Raw genomic sequence first — 15,321 nt, 5'->3', positions numbered from 1 at the left:
GTTTTCAAAAGAATCCTATATGTGGAAGATTATTATTATTTATTTATTGCCAACTGTTTAGCTCAAATTTACTAAATTTTATGAAATTATCCTAATTAAAGAATGTTTAGCATTATGTGATATCTTAAGTAATTAGTATTTAATGATTATTGATATGGTTGTATCAGTTAGATAGGTGATGACAAGAAACTGTTAATCTAAATCTTATGGAATTACTGTATCTCCTGATTATGATAAAATACTAAATAGTATGGAAATTATTAAATTTTCATTCGTTATGTTGAAATTTGTTAAAAATGAAGAAATAAAATTATGAAATAGACTTTTTTGTTATTGGATATATAAATCCTCTAAAATTTATATTTGCATCATCTTAAAATACTTAAATATTAAAGGTTTTTTAGTACATCACAGAATAACCAACTTGTCATATGACTGAAATTGTATGCTTTTCAGTATCTAACAAGTAAAATGTTCTAATAATCTTTTTTTATTATATTGGAAAACAGTGTTAGCTACTAGTTAGTGATAATGAGGAACCCATTTGAAGTAAATATGGATGCAGTCACTCTTAAGCTGATGATGACCTAGAGAGGTCAAAATGTTACTTATTTTGTGTTTTAAATAAAAAGTTTTAATATCCATCACAGCTGTCTATATATGTTTGCTTTTAGTATGGACTTCTTTTATGTGTGCATGTATGTGTATATCTTTAAAAACATTTAAATATATTCAACAGTGAGTACAAGATAATTTTTTATTAGAAAGGAAATAGTATTAATGAGGGTTAAGTACATATTGTTTTCAACTATATCTGTTTGAAATATAATAGAAATTGAAATATTTAGGCAACAGTATTATATACATATATATATTGTATCCATTTTCTTTTTTTCATAATTTTTGTTGTTTTTGAATACATCTATTTGAAATATAATAGATGTTGAAATATTTAAGTTGTAGAATCACATGAGTATATAGCATTGTAGCACTTGGTATTTTGTACAAACATTGACATTTAGATGGGAAAACCTTGATAAATTTGCTGTTGGGAATAATTATCTTTAATATGAGTAGTAATTTTGTTTGATTGTACTGTGTTTTCTTAGTAGGGAACTGAAGGATATGTAGTAGTCCTTAGTATAGCTTCATGTCACACTTTGTGTTTTTTTAGCAGCACTAAATCTTGGTGTATGCTCTATATATAGTAAAACTTTTATTCTTTTTATAAAATATGAGAACCTTTATAAAAGTATGAAGGTAACTTTTGTTCATGATGTTTGAAAAACATGTAGGTTCAAGAAGTCTTGATAGAAAATGAACAAAACTCCTATAACCCAAGCACTTTTGAAAGGTGGAACTTTCCCAGTTTGCCCTTGAAGAAGAAAGATCCAACCTTTTGAAAGTGCTCAGGTTATTGGATTTTTATTCACTTCCAAGCTAACTTTTGTAATATTGGTAGTACAGTAAGACCTGTCTAAGCCAGAAACTGTATAGGGTAGAAACATGTACAAGCTGGAAATATCAAATTGTTGCAGCATTATCTTAAGATTTCTCTTATAAAAGGCCCTCTATATGGTGGAACCCGCATAATGACAGAAAACTATCTTTCACCTGCCTCATCTTTCCACAAGTGGGATTAGAACCTGAGTAAGGTGGAAAAAAATGTTTTTGATTAAATATTAATTTCTTATTTAATTAATCATTTCTTTAATATTAATAAATACTGTTTAGTTAATAATTTGTTTAAATATTGATAAATTCTTGGACATTTTGTTACAGTAAGTATTGGTTAAATATATTCTATTCTTTTTTTCTGCCATCATTATTTTTACAGTTAAATTATATTCATGATTTGTAGAAACATATTTGTCTTTAAGTGCAAAATTCTACTCTAAATAATTCTCACAAAAAATAAATTCCTATCTTCCTTAATTTTAAAAGGTAGTGAGAAAATAGAAGTTCCTACTACATAGCAAGTGTTAAATTACATTTACACTATCAAATTGTATGCAGAAATGAAAGGAGGAAATGAACTTCATGAAAAAGGTCGTAGAATTAGCATTCTCTTTCAACCACATGAGAAAGTCCATTAAAAAAAACGAAACAGTTAAAACTGGACACTTTCTTCAAATAAATTTGATTAAGATTTTGTGTACTTATGTATATTTTGAATCTCTAGTTTTGTTATTATTGTAATAAATATCGCATAAACAGTATAATGATTTATTCACAAATGTCTTACTTCCTTTGAGTCAACCAAGTATAACGTTCCACTCGAAAATTATATATAGTTAAGGAAATGCATGTTCGCTGTCTAAACCAGAAAACCTGCTTAAACCAGAAATTTTACTCGATCCCGTGCGATTCTGCCTTAGATAGGTTTTACTGTAGTATAATGTCAGAATCTTGATGGCCTTTTACTAGCACCATCAGTGCTAATGAAGGTATCTTTAACAGTACTAACTGTTATTCTTTTATGTCATACTTCCTGTGGCTTTTTAAAACTGGAGGACAAACATTTGTTGCTTATTGATTACTGGAATTTTGTACATACATTCAGATGAGAATGTACCTTTTATACTTATTTTTCAAGGTGTCATACAATTCTGGTACTTTCTTTTGCTATACTTTTACTGTCTACATAAGACTTAACTGACCTACTTATGCTCATAATAAAAATGGAAGTAATAGCCATTTCAGTTAATTAAACAAGTTGTATTTGTATAGTTTATCATCAGTAGCAGAATTATATGAAAACAGACGTTTTTAGCGTTTTTCACTGTTTTGTAGGACACTGTTCACATCTTATGTAATAATTAATAGCACTGTTTTCTATATGGCAGTTCAGGTGTAATAAAGTGATGTTATATGACAACTAAGGTTTGTTCTTTAATAGCAACAGTAGCCTCAGTTTGGTGTTTTTAAAGTAGAAGTTGCATACTCACACGAACCTTTTGTCTTCAGTAGGACCAGTAACTGTTTTAGCTGACATTCACAATGTCTTCTAAAGTAGTAGCTACTTTTACATTTCATTACTAACTACAATATTATGTCATGATTTTAAAATTACTAGTGAACAATTGCTTCTTCATTAATATTATAAACAACACATTTTGTGGTAACTATGGTATATTTCTTTGTAAATGTAGTAATCTTAAATGAGTACCACAGTATATTTTTTGTGTACCAGCATCAACCTTTCATGTTAACTGTGGTGTTTTGGCAACATGTAAGGTGTCTGTTAGTACCAGCATTATTATTTAAAATGGCCTTTCAGTTTTTCTATAAACTTAGTTGTGAAACTTGAATGCTGAAAACAATAATTGTAAAAGAAACCAAATAGTGCTTTAAAATTTTTGAAGGTACTCTTCTTTTTTTTTAATTCATAATTAGGAATTTGTTGAAATATCACTAACATTTCTAATAGTTGTTTACACTACTTTTTGTTTTTTTGGCTTGTAAGAAATTTACTCTCAGATTAACAAATTTGTACGACCACATTGTTCTAGAGAAAAGAAGCAGAAAGTAGAAAGCATCAAAAAGAACATCAGAGATGCTATCTTGGTAAGTTAAATATCCTAACAGAGATGCTATCTTGGTAAGTTAGATATCCTAACAGAGATGCTATCTTGGTAAGTTAAATATCCTAACAGAGATGCTATCTTGGTAAGTTAAATATCCTAACAGAGATGCTATCTTGGTAAGTTAAATATCCTAACCTAACAGAGATGCTATCTTGGTAAGTTAAATATCCTAACAGAGATGCTATCTTGGTAAGTTAAATATCCTAACAGAGATGCTATCTTGGTAAGTTAAATATCCTAACAGAGATGCTATCTTGGTAAGTTAAATATCCTAACAGAGATGCTATCTTGGTAAGTTAAATATCCTAACAGAGATGCTATCTTGGTAAGTTAAATATCCTAACAGAGATGCTATCTTGGTAAGTTAAATATCCTAACAGAGATGCTATCTTGGTAAGTTAAATATCTAACAGAGATGCTATCTTGGTAAGTTAAATATCCTAACAGAGATGCTATCTTGGTAAGTTAAATATCCTAACAGAGATGCTATCTTGGTAAGTTAAATATCCTAACAGAGATGCTATCTTGGTAAGTTAAATATCCTAACAGAGATGCTATCTTGGTAAGTTAAATATCCTAACAGAGATGCTATCTTGGTAAGTTAAATATCCTAACAGAGATGCTATCTTGGTAAGTTAAATATCCTAACAGAGATGCTATCTTGGTAAGTTAAATATCCTAACAGAGATGCTATCTTGGTAAGTTAAATATCCTAACAGAGATGCTATCTTGGTAAGTTAAATATCCTAACAGAGATGCTATCTTGGTAAGTTAAATATCCTAACAGAGATGCTATCTTGGTAAGTTAAATATCCTAACAGAGATGCTATCTTGGTAAGTTAGATATCCTAACAGAGATGCTATCTTGGTAAGTTAGATATCCTAACAGAGATGCTATCTTGGTAAGTTAGATATCCTAACAGAGATGCTATCTTGGTAAGTTAGATATCCTAACAGAGATGCTATCTTGGTAAGTTAGATATCCTAACAGAGATGCTATCTTGGTAAGTTAAATATCCTAATAGAGATGCTATCTTGGTAAGTTAAATATCCTAACAGAGATGCTATCTTGGTAAGTTAAATATCCTATTAGAGATGGTATCTTGCTATCACTCAAAGCCCTGAGTGAAATAAGTGGGCTTAAAGTTTATAGTGATTTTTCTTCACATACATGTGTGTGTTACAATTTTATAGTTTAATTAATAAATCTATTAAACAAAAAATTAAACTGAATTTACATCAACGTGTGATTATAGCTTTTAATATGTGCATAGTGAAAGTAATGTAAAATTAAAATATGTACAAAATTGGAGTGAATTTTGTATACTTTGAGGTTTATTAACGTGTTAACATTGTGCGTAATCTCAAATTTTATTTCATTTTCAGTCTTTGTGTAAATTTTCCAAATGAGCTCATTATAATTTCTAGAACAAAAATTGTTTATGGACATTATATAAAGTCCTTTTATTTATAACTCTTTGAAAGACTGAGACATAAGAAATATAATACTGACTATGGAGTGCTGAAAATGTATGAACTGTTATATTTTGTTGTGTGTTTAACTTCTGTTTATTAACACAACTCCCTTGAAGAACAAATTGGATAAAAGACGTTTTACACAACTTTTTTCAAGGCACTATTTCAAGAGTTTATGTTTTCAGTGTTGTATTATTTCCCATATAAGGAAATTTCTGTTTCTAATGTTCCATTATATTAAGCCTTAAAAAGTAACAATTCAGGTACAGACTTCCACTTTTTGTATTGAGAAATGTGTTTGTTAATACTTGTCATACGTTTTCTTAAATAAAAACCTATAAGCCTTGATTAAATCATTTATTGAACTAAGTCAGATGAGATTTGCAAAGTTTTATAAATATTGATATAACTATACTGATTGATTTAAGCATATTGAATTCTTTGCATGAAGAGATATTTTAATTTTATGCTTTGTAGACAATATCAGATGCTATGAGCACATTAGTTCCTCCTGTACCTTTAGAGAAGGCAGAGAACCAGTGGCGTGTTGACTATATACAGGATGTTGCAAGTTCTGTGAACTTTGACTATCCGATGGTAGGTATATAGCTATTTCACTGTGTTGTTTGAAGTACAGGAACTTGATATATATGCTGATTTATGTTGCTTGTTTCTTGTTGTTTTCATCCAGTTGGGTAGTTCAATATGTATCTAATATTTAGTAATTTAATATTACAAAAAATAAAAATAAAGACTAGTATAAGGATTTGTCATGCATCATTTTAAGAACAGCATTTCAGTTCCTTAGGTGCCATTGGAACTGCTACTTCCAGTACAGTATCTTACCTATTCTTACATAACAGCTACATTTTCAACTAGCACTGCACTCTATCAGCACAAATTTTCCATGCATGAGACTAGCCTTCTATCTCCTGCTTCTGCATATCCACATGCAAATGATCATAGAGCAGTTCTCCACCTGTAGGACCATAATACCACTCTCATTGTAACCAGATTCCTCTTCACATCTGTTCTCATTAATCACATTTTGATTGACAGTAGTATTGTAGAGACATGTTAGTTTTTATTTGTGGATATGCCTGCATTTTCAGCTATGCAACTGACGTAGTTTTTCTTTACTGATTATTTCAATTTTTGCCTTTTGATACTGTGTCAGGTTGTTTTTTTTCCCCCTCAAATTTCAGGTGCCTTTTATCTTTTTGTATGGTAGATCACACTTTGTAGCAAGTTGTGCCTGACCACTTTTTTTTTTAATTTTTTTGCATTGACCATTTTGTGACCATACTAGTTGACAATTGTGTTTTAACCATTCCAACCACAGACCTGGTGTACAATTTCTGATGCAATGAAGAGTTGGTCATGTGTCTTTATTTTTTTGGTTATCTGTAATTAAATACTTCCATCTTAAGTTTGGGTTGTACACACTGTGGAGCTTGAGTGTTCTGTAGGACTGCTAGTAGTTCTCTCTAGTGGTAATATACTTTGTAAGTATATTACTTTACATTCATGGACTAACATGAGAAAGCAGACAGAGATTTCTACCCATTTTTGCTGCTCTGTAGCATTCAGTCTTTTCCTACCCATGACTTGATGTACATTTCCAGATGTTGCCTGACTTTGGTTGATTGACTCCATTGGCATAGCCACTCAGTTTTTTTAAAAAAAGGGGTTCATGGTCAGCCATTACACTATATCAAGTGGTGTAGTCTTCACCCCCACTCATTTCTAATACAATAAGAATCCTTACCATGTACCAGTTCCTAGTTGTTGGGTGAGGAATAATACCACTCAGTTGAGAGGAAGGCAGTGACATTCAGTAGGTGTTGCTGTTGTAGAGCACTTTGTACTACAGACCTGATGTACAATTCCAGATCCCATCTGGTTTTGGTTATTGCAGTGCACCTTATTTCTGTCTATATATATACCTCTGAATTTTTTATATGATGTAATACCCTTCCTGAGGCATAACTGATGATCAAGTTGAGATTCTGCCAGGTTTTATTAAAGCACTTTGCTATTTCATAAATTTATATACATCTATTATTGCAGTTTGCTCCTCAGGCTAAGATGTTCCTTCTTCCTATCATCATTCAGATGTACATATCTGGTGGGTTTAATGTTGACTGAAGATGGTCCAGCTCTGTAAGTTCTCATATATGTGTTGGCTGGTTTTCCTTCTCCTGCTGTAGACTGGATGACAAATGCCTACTGTTGCAAAGTTTTGGGTTGGGATGCATTCTAGCTTTGTAGTTCTTCCTACTTTTGGCTGGAGCTGTATGCAGTACATTTCCAATATGGTACTTCCCTTTGCTTATGAGAGGAGCTTTTCCAAGTTCTGCCTTCTATATGGAAACTTTTTTATAATGCATGCCACAAACCTGCAGCTCCTATTGGAATCAAAGATTCTAACACATCTCTCATGCAAATCAGTGTACATCATCTCTCAACCAGTAGGAGAACACCACCATTATGTGAACCATCACTTCTCATTTAGCAGTGATCAAGTGCAGACGTCTTTCTTTTTTTCCAGTTCTGCTATGGAGTGGTTTACCTCAGATTAACTTGAACAGTGAGAGATGTGTTGTGTTGCCAAATCTTTGGTTGGTTGTTGTCAAGCATGATTTCTGAAGTTATTGTTATTACTTTGCATTTATCTCCTTTATCTGATGCCACACTTCAGGCTACAGATATCGGCAACCCATCAAGAGATTTATAGCATTTATTGGCAGGGAAATTGAGCATTATAAGAGACAACCTTTGTCTCCTCTGGTTTTTCTTCTTTCTCCTAATCCTTATGATCCTAGCCACACTGACAAGGATTTCAGTTGTTTTACCCATCCGAAGTTTGATGTGCCTTCTCACACTTTGCTTGAGTATTCTCTTTGGCCATCATTGGCTTTTTCAGGTTTTATTTTTCAGGTATATGTTGTGTGGTTTATTGCTCCCATTTTATATGACACAATTTTTTCTATTTTTACATGATTCTGCCACCCAACCTTACTTATTTTTCCCCCTTTCCCTGATATTCAATTTCATGCTTAGTGTTTAGCCTCCCAGTTGGGTTATGACATTATTATGTTCTCCACAGGCTTCAGGCCAATCCATTCATTCTCTCTTATCATAAGGCACTTTGACCTTATCTGGACCAGTAAGTCTACGGATTTACAACTCTAAAATCAGGGGTTCGATTCCCTTCGGTGGACTCAGCAGTTAGCCCGAGGTGGCTTTGCTAAATGAAAACACACACATTATCTGGACCAACAGTTGTAAGGTTCAGTTCTGCCTGTTTGGGGGGCATGTCCCAAATCTCCCATTCATCTAACAGGTGCCCAGTGTTCCCACCTTCATCTTACTGTTCATCATTTTACCAGTGGTAGTTATGGTGAGTACATGATGGGAACTCATCTGATAACCTTTGTTCAGTGGTGGAGTCCTTTTGTATCTGATGTTTAGGTTCACAGTATATTGTTAGAAGGTTTTATCATCCCATTTCATACTCCTCTTCCCTTATCCAGCATGCCTATTTCTTTTCCTCCCCCGGATCCTTTGTTATGCCAGCATTTTTCTGAGGTAATGCAAGACCTCACCCAGTACCTTATTACAACTGGGGCATGCTGTTTGGGAGATGATTTACTTTCGCCTATCTGTAGTTCCTCAAATGACTGCGGACTGGAGGCTGGTCATCGACCTGACTCATTTTATTAAGTATGCTCCTGCCCCATGATTCACCATAGAATCCTATCTTACTCTTCTGTTGTCTTTGGATGACCATGATTGATATCTTCATTGCTTCTCTGCATATTCCCAACTCAGTGCATTCTTGTACTTATCTTAATCTTGTCCATTATGAGATGCTGTACTAGTTTTGTGCCCTATCCTTCAGGCTGGTTTTTAAGGATGACTGGTCTCTTATCAGTAGCTTCAAAAAGGAGCTGATGAGTATGACAGGCTGATCACATTGGAGAAGTTGTTCCTTCATCCTACCCAGTACCTCATTCATTTTGGGTGTTTTCTTTGACACCCATCTTATTCATGCCCAACCATCTTCTCTTTGGCTTTGTTCTATGGAACTGGCTGTTTAGAAGGCCCCATCTGCTCCTTCACATTTTGCTAATGAAGTTCTGTCACTTTTTGGGGATGTGATCTTTAAAGACTCCTTCCACGCTCATTGATTTGGCTCGTGTTTCTTTCAGTGGGAAAGAAACATGATAAATGGAATCTTGCTGAGGATTCTTTGAATTCTTCCATCACCCTTCTTTCCTACATTATGAACAATCTCTGATGGTGGTTGGACAAAGTTTATACTTTGGCAGGCATCCAACTTCCTCCTCTGAAGCTAGATTTACATCTCTTCAGGACTGGAATGTGTGGGTCAACCACCAACAAACTTCTAGATGTTGGTCAGTGGAGGAATATTCTCTTCATATCAGTGTCCTTTAACCCATTTAACTTTAACAGCAGTTCAGTGGGATTTGAACCATTTTCTTCATGTTTCCAGGGTATTGGTTGGTCATGATCCACACTGACAACTCAACAGTGGTGGCTCATATCAATCTCCAAGGGGACACCCAGTTGAGACCTGTGTTTTCTCATCTTGGATCTGCTCTTTTGGGCTCATGATCATCACATTTATTTGATGGTGTGTCACGTACTGGATACTTTCAACCATGTGGTGAATTCACAAGATCACTGGAGGGTTAATAACCTTATGTTATGTGCTTCATAAATAGGGTTGTTCCAGACTGTACCACCCATGGACAGCATGGGTAAAACAGAAGGGAATAGCTGCTCATTCCATCCATACCTTTATTTAATAAATTGTTGTGGTCTATACTGGAATATGACATTGACCAGTTAATACCAAATTTATTCAGTTTTGAATAGGGCAGTAGTGTTCTGCTGGTATGGATAAAAACAGGCACAAAACTAAGGTCTATACTATGTCATCTTCCTCACTCAATACTTTCCCCTGTGTCTTATGTCAAACTATTGTCATGGAAGTTGATTGTGTGCAAAGGATTTATTCTGACAGAAATGGTGCAGTGACCCTCCTCAGATCATCAACATTAGTTATAAAACACAATGTGATAACTACCACGACTTCTATATTGGAGAAACAAGTAGAAAAATGGAAACCAGATTCAAAGAACATAAAAAGTCACCTTCACATGTTTTTGAACACTGCAAATCAAATAAACATAAAATAACCGTAGAAAACACCCAGATACTAAATAAAGAAACAAACATAAACAAATGCAAATTTAAAGAAGCCTTACCTATACAACAACTCAAGCCCAAAATAAACCAATACAAAGGAACACCTTTATACCTATATTAATAAATATAATCAAACATTTAAGCATGCCCTCTACATTCCTACACTCAGTTACAAAACCCCCTTCAAACATGTGGTCAGCTATTGGTCAGTTACCTCTTTCTTTCTTTGTGAACCTGACAATGACCGAAGAAGGTCAAAAGGTTGTTCACTCCTCTACATAAAACATTTTCTCAACCCAAACCAGCCGTTTTTTATATATATATAGATGTATTTTCTTTTTCTTACACTTCCCACTCTTCTCCCCACAATCTTCCAGTGCTTACTCCTTCTTCCAAACTTCAATGCTTGTGCTGTCCTATTGGTGGGAAGATGATGCATGTTGATTTGTGTGAGAATTGTGTTGGAATCTTTGATTCCATTATGGACAGTGTGAAGGCTAGTGACATCCATTTTTAAAATTTTGTATATAGAGGGTAGTGCAGACTGGGAAAAGCAAATATTGTGAGTGGACTGGAGTTGTTTCTACTTTCCTACTGTCTGCTAGATGTTGGTTCTCAGTGGATCTGGAATTAGTTGGGTTGGAAATCTGTGTGAATGGTGACAGATTTTGGTACAGAAGCTCTTCACCCAGGAGTCTCATTCATCCGTGCCACATTTTATGAGATTCCCTTCATGTTTCTGTCTTTTACTTCACAACTTTCATAAAAGAGCGAAGAGTATATCTGTATCAGATGTGGTCCCACAATGAGGTACGGTGTTGTGTCTTTTGATTCCAAACCTCTTGGTGGCTCTTTTAATGCTTTTTAAAGGGGGGCTATATTTTCTATTGGTCCTTTACCAGCTTACTGTGGGATTTTTACTGTTTTGTGAGAGGAGGTAAGATATTGTATCAGAAGTTAGAATTTCTCTATGCTGAAAATATATTTCCAATAGAAACTTATTGTTTTTCACTTTTCTCACCCATCTTCACCACTTCCAATGATATATGGTGTGGGTATTCTGACCAGTTTGGAAATGATTGAATGCAGATGGGAAGAGGGCACTGGTTACAATAGGAGCGTTGTTGTACTATTATTGATGGAGAGCTGCTGCATGATCATTTGCAAATGCAGAAATGGGAGGTATAAGGTTTGTGACATGTAGTATAAATGTTTGCCTGATACAGGGCAGTGCTAGTTAAGAAAGGCTATTTTATGAATACAGGTATCTATTGGAAATACATTTTCATTGTAGATAAAATTCTGACTTGTGTCATTGAACCTGCTCAATCTAATAGCCATGTGTATGCATTTTTGTCCAACAATACAATTTCTATTGTAACAAGAGTCTGCCAAAAAATGCAGTCATTGTAAGACAGCACACCTTGATAAACTTTCAGTATATCCTTGTCTTAATGTAATTGTTAGTTTCCATGAACAACATTTAAATCAGTTGACAAATGCACTTAGATTCATTGAGCTGAATTAGGTAATTTCATAGCTAGGTGGACAAATGTGACTGCTGTGATTCTACTTTAATTTGTCATCTTTCTCGTGAAGATAGCCATTAATCTTCCACCAAGACAAGAAGCTTGTGCACTTTTAATTGTTGTAAACTTTCATGTGTATTACGTTGTTAATGATACAAGGAAATATATTTGTCTTTATCAGGTTTTGTAGTCAGACAGATCTATTTCATAACCACTATTTATATTTCAGGGATGAGGACACTGTTTTGGTTTGGCTTTTATAGTATGATTTTGAAATCTGTTGTTTCCTATATGCTCTGCTATACAGATTCTTCTGTTGGCAGGTAAATGTTGAAATTTCCTTTCTTCATAAAAATGTGGTGATTTTGGACCTTCAATGCTTAATTATCTTGGTACAGGAATATGCTTCTTGAACAGGGGGCTTTGATATGTTCTTCTTTCTCTAGTCTTTTTGTATTATCATATGTTAGTAATATACTGTGAAGCAAACATGCGTATACTTTACATGATACCTGGCACAACATGGCTCACATCTGTAGCTATTCTTATTGTATTAGCATTTGCATATTGCATTTATAAAGTATGATTAACTCTTTACATTTGTTAATTTGTAACTAATTGAAGAAAAGAAGAAAAGGCATTTTGTGTTCGTTTATGAATAAACTTGCAAAAATGAATGTTTTCAGTTTTATGTTAAATATTGTTGACATTGATGTAATGTTAAAATATGATGTCAGATTTATAACAAGTAATGAGAATTTGGTTCGTAATTTATGCATTAAATAATAAAACTATAATACATAGTCACCCCAAAAAAACTTCAGATGTATCTAATTTCAACACTTTTATTGCAGGAGTTTTACCAACATACAGAAGCCTTGTGGAAAGATAAAGGTGTACAAGCTGCTTATGAGAGGTCCAATGAATATCAACTAATAGATTGTGCAAAATAGTAAGTTTTTGGACGTGTATTAACAGTTTGTCAGTAGCTGGCACCAATGCATAGCTAAGATGCGAATCCCAGTTAGTATGGTTCACAGCCTGCATAATGGGTGGGATAGACAAGGTCACATTTTATGGTCATGTGTTTTTTCACAAACTGACCATTATTGTTCTCCATATTGTATATGCAATCTCTGATAAAATTATCGATTGAACAAAATTTCAATATTCCATGTGTTAAATACATAATTAAGCAAACATCAAAACATGATTTTAATGAATATTGAAAGTGTGTGTATTTATTTTAATCTTTATTGCTTCTGTGAATGGAAAATGCATTTAACTTCTAAACAACCATGCCCTCTTTGAACTTCTTTCTTGGCATATCATAAACATTTACTGAGTTGTATTCAAAGTTTAATTAAACCACTTTACTATCAATATATTATATTTAAAAGAGTGTTATTCCGTATATTGTGATCCATAATTTTATATGATCCAAGTTTGAATTCCTTTATTTCCAAAGAAAACTAACTAAACTCCAGTTTTGTTGCAACATGAAGCACAGTCAAACACATATCAAAACTATTTTGTCTCTGTTGTATGAATATACAGTGTACATCTATATACAAACTGAAGTCTACATGTACAGCACTTTTTGCATCATGCACGTTTTTTGGAAAAGTTCAAAGGTCATAAAAAAAATAGCATTCTCCTCCCCCTGTGTAGTTGCCATGCCCACTTTTTAACTTAGATATTTCAAGCAATAAATGTTTTTAATGGACCTGTTTATAATCATTAGAAAGAGCTCGTTTTAAATTGTGGTCTTCTGTTATTTTAAAACTGTTAAGTAGCAATTGTCATGTAACCCAAAGAGCTAAACCATTGTTTGCTGTTTAGTCTTTGCTAGCACTTAACATTGTTTCTCGTCTAGGTACATATAAGTTAGGTCGACAGTTAAAGTGTATTTAGATTTTAATTTCATATTTTAATTAATTATGTATTATTTATGTTTTAAAAATCATGCTTAAAAAAATTTAGTAATCTTTTAAATATAAACTTGACCTTGCTGTATTAATTTTATGTTACTAAGCAAGAACCAAAACATTTTACTGGCAGCTAAATTATTTCTGCTAATGATACTGTTATATTACCAAGGGTGCCCACTGGTACATGTCAAGATGAATAATAAATGGTAGAAGACAGGAAAGTAAATAAAATATTTCGAATAAACTGAGTGGAAAGGCTAAGATGTGAAATTATACATGTAACCCTAAGGAGGTATTTTAAGATTATTTGAACAGGCTAAAGACTCAACTTACTAGCACAAAGATTTGTCTCAAAAGAAAGAGTGGATATTATTATATTTAAAAATGGCTGAGAAAATCTGTAAGAGTACATTCTGAGCTTGACTAATTATTCTCCTCAATGTGGATTCCTGTACGTGGTGAGGGGACCTCCTAGAGAAGGTTCTGTTCTAAAGTTTATCTCCTCTGGGATCTAAACATCCACTTGCGTGTTTGCCGTGCGTGATAACCTGTGAAGGGGAGGAGAGAATCCTGGTAGTTGAGGGGTCCAACTCTAACAGACTACTTTGGTTTTGAATTCCTGTAAATGGGCAATCTTGAGGTGCCCCCCCAGGTTCAATTGGCTAGTCCATTTGGGCCAAGGTCAACTGAGTACCAGCATAGAACGTCTACAATGGGTGTTGTGGACATTGTGTCTGACACTGGTGTTTGGGTATAGTGCTCACAAACCCTGGCATCGCTGCAGTGCCCTTAAGGCACTGTGGTGCATTTCCTTGTAAGGCTCCATGGTGGGTGGGGTCATTTGGCACCAAAAACTTTTCTATTTATTATAGATACTGCTAAAAAAAAAAAAAAAAACAAACAAACTTGAAACCATCAAGAAAAACCAGACTACTGGAAAACAACCACTCATTGATAAATCTGTACAGCCTAACTCACCACTTGAATCTGTTCCGTGATTCCTAATCTTGCATTCCTTAAGTGACAAACCTTGAGGGCAGATGTCCCCATATTTTATTCATAAGGGCAGAAGGGCTTGCTGGCTCCCCTAAATCGGTAAAAAGCTACGTTCGGGAGACATCTTAGTGGAAACATCTTCATCACAGCATTCCAAACTCCTCCTGACATCAAAGGCTTTGGGGTACATACTCATTGAAGTTATTCCTCATTCCACTTTGAATACTTCCAGATGAGTCATAATTGAAAGAGATTTAAGGACTGTCCCCAAATTGGAGATCCTCGCAGGTCTCACCAGCCAAGGTGTCACAGCAGTATGCTGAATCTTCACTCAAAAAGATGGAATTCTGGAGCCAACAAATGTAATAATTCTAACATTTACTGTACCACATCCTCCCACCACAATAAAGCAGGATATCTGAATTGTAAGGTGTGACCATATATTCCAAATCCTCTATGATATTTCCATTCTCAACAATTTGGTCATTCAAAACAATCTTGCTGTGGTTCCTTGACCTGTGCCTGTTGTGGAGGTAAAGACCATAATGCCACCGAATGCCAACT

At 34.0% G+C, this 15,321-nt stretch overlaps 1 protein-coding gene across 2 annotated transcripts in view; it reads left to right on the top strand.

Moving 5' to 3' along the window:
* Nucleotides 1-15,321, top strand: part of LOC143251024 (guanine nucleotide-binding protein G(s) subunit alpha-like) — a 64,607-nt gene that overhangs the window by 22,350 nt on the left and 26,936 nt on the right. For both annotated transcript variants that reach the window (XM_076502302.1, XM_076502303.1), the window contains exons 3-5: nt 3,513-3,567; nt 5,541-5,660; nt 12,685-12,782. In XM_076502302.1, the coding sequence (XP_076358417.1) occupies nt 3,513-3,567; nt 5,541-5,660; nt 12,685-12,782 (273 nt within the window). The remainder of the gene's footprint in view (nt 1-3,512; nt 3,568-5,540; nt 5,661-12,684; nt 12,783-15,321) is intronic.

Source organism: Tachypleus tridentatus, chromosome 5 (genome assembly GCF_004210375.1).
Source record: "Tachypleus tridentatus isolate NWPU-2018 chromosome 5, ASM421037v1, whole genome shotgun sequence".
In the NCBI taxonomy this organism is placed as follows: domain Eukaryota; kingdom Metazoa; phylum Arthropoda; class Merostomata; order Xiphosura; family Limulidae; genus Tachypleus; species Tachypleus tridentatus.
Note: the sequence above shows the minus strand (reverse complement) of the source record. Positions and strands in the feature narration are given on the sequence as shown.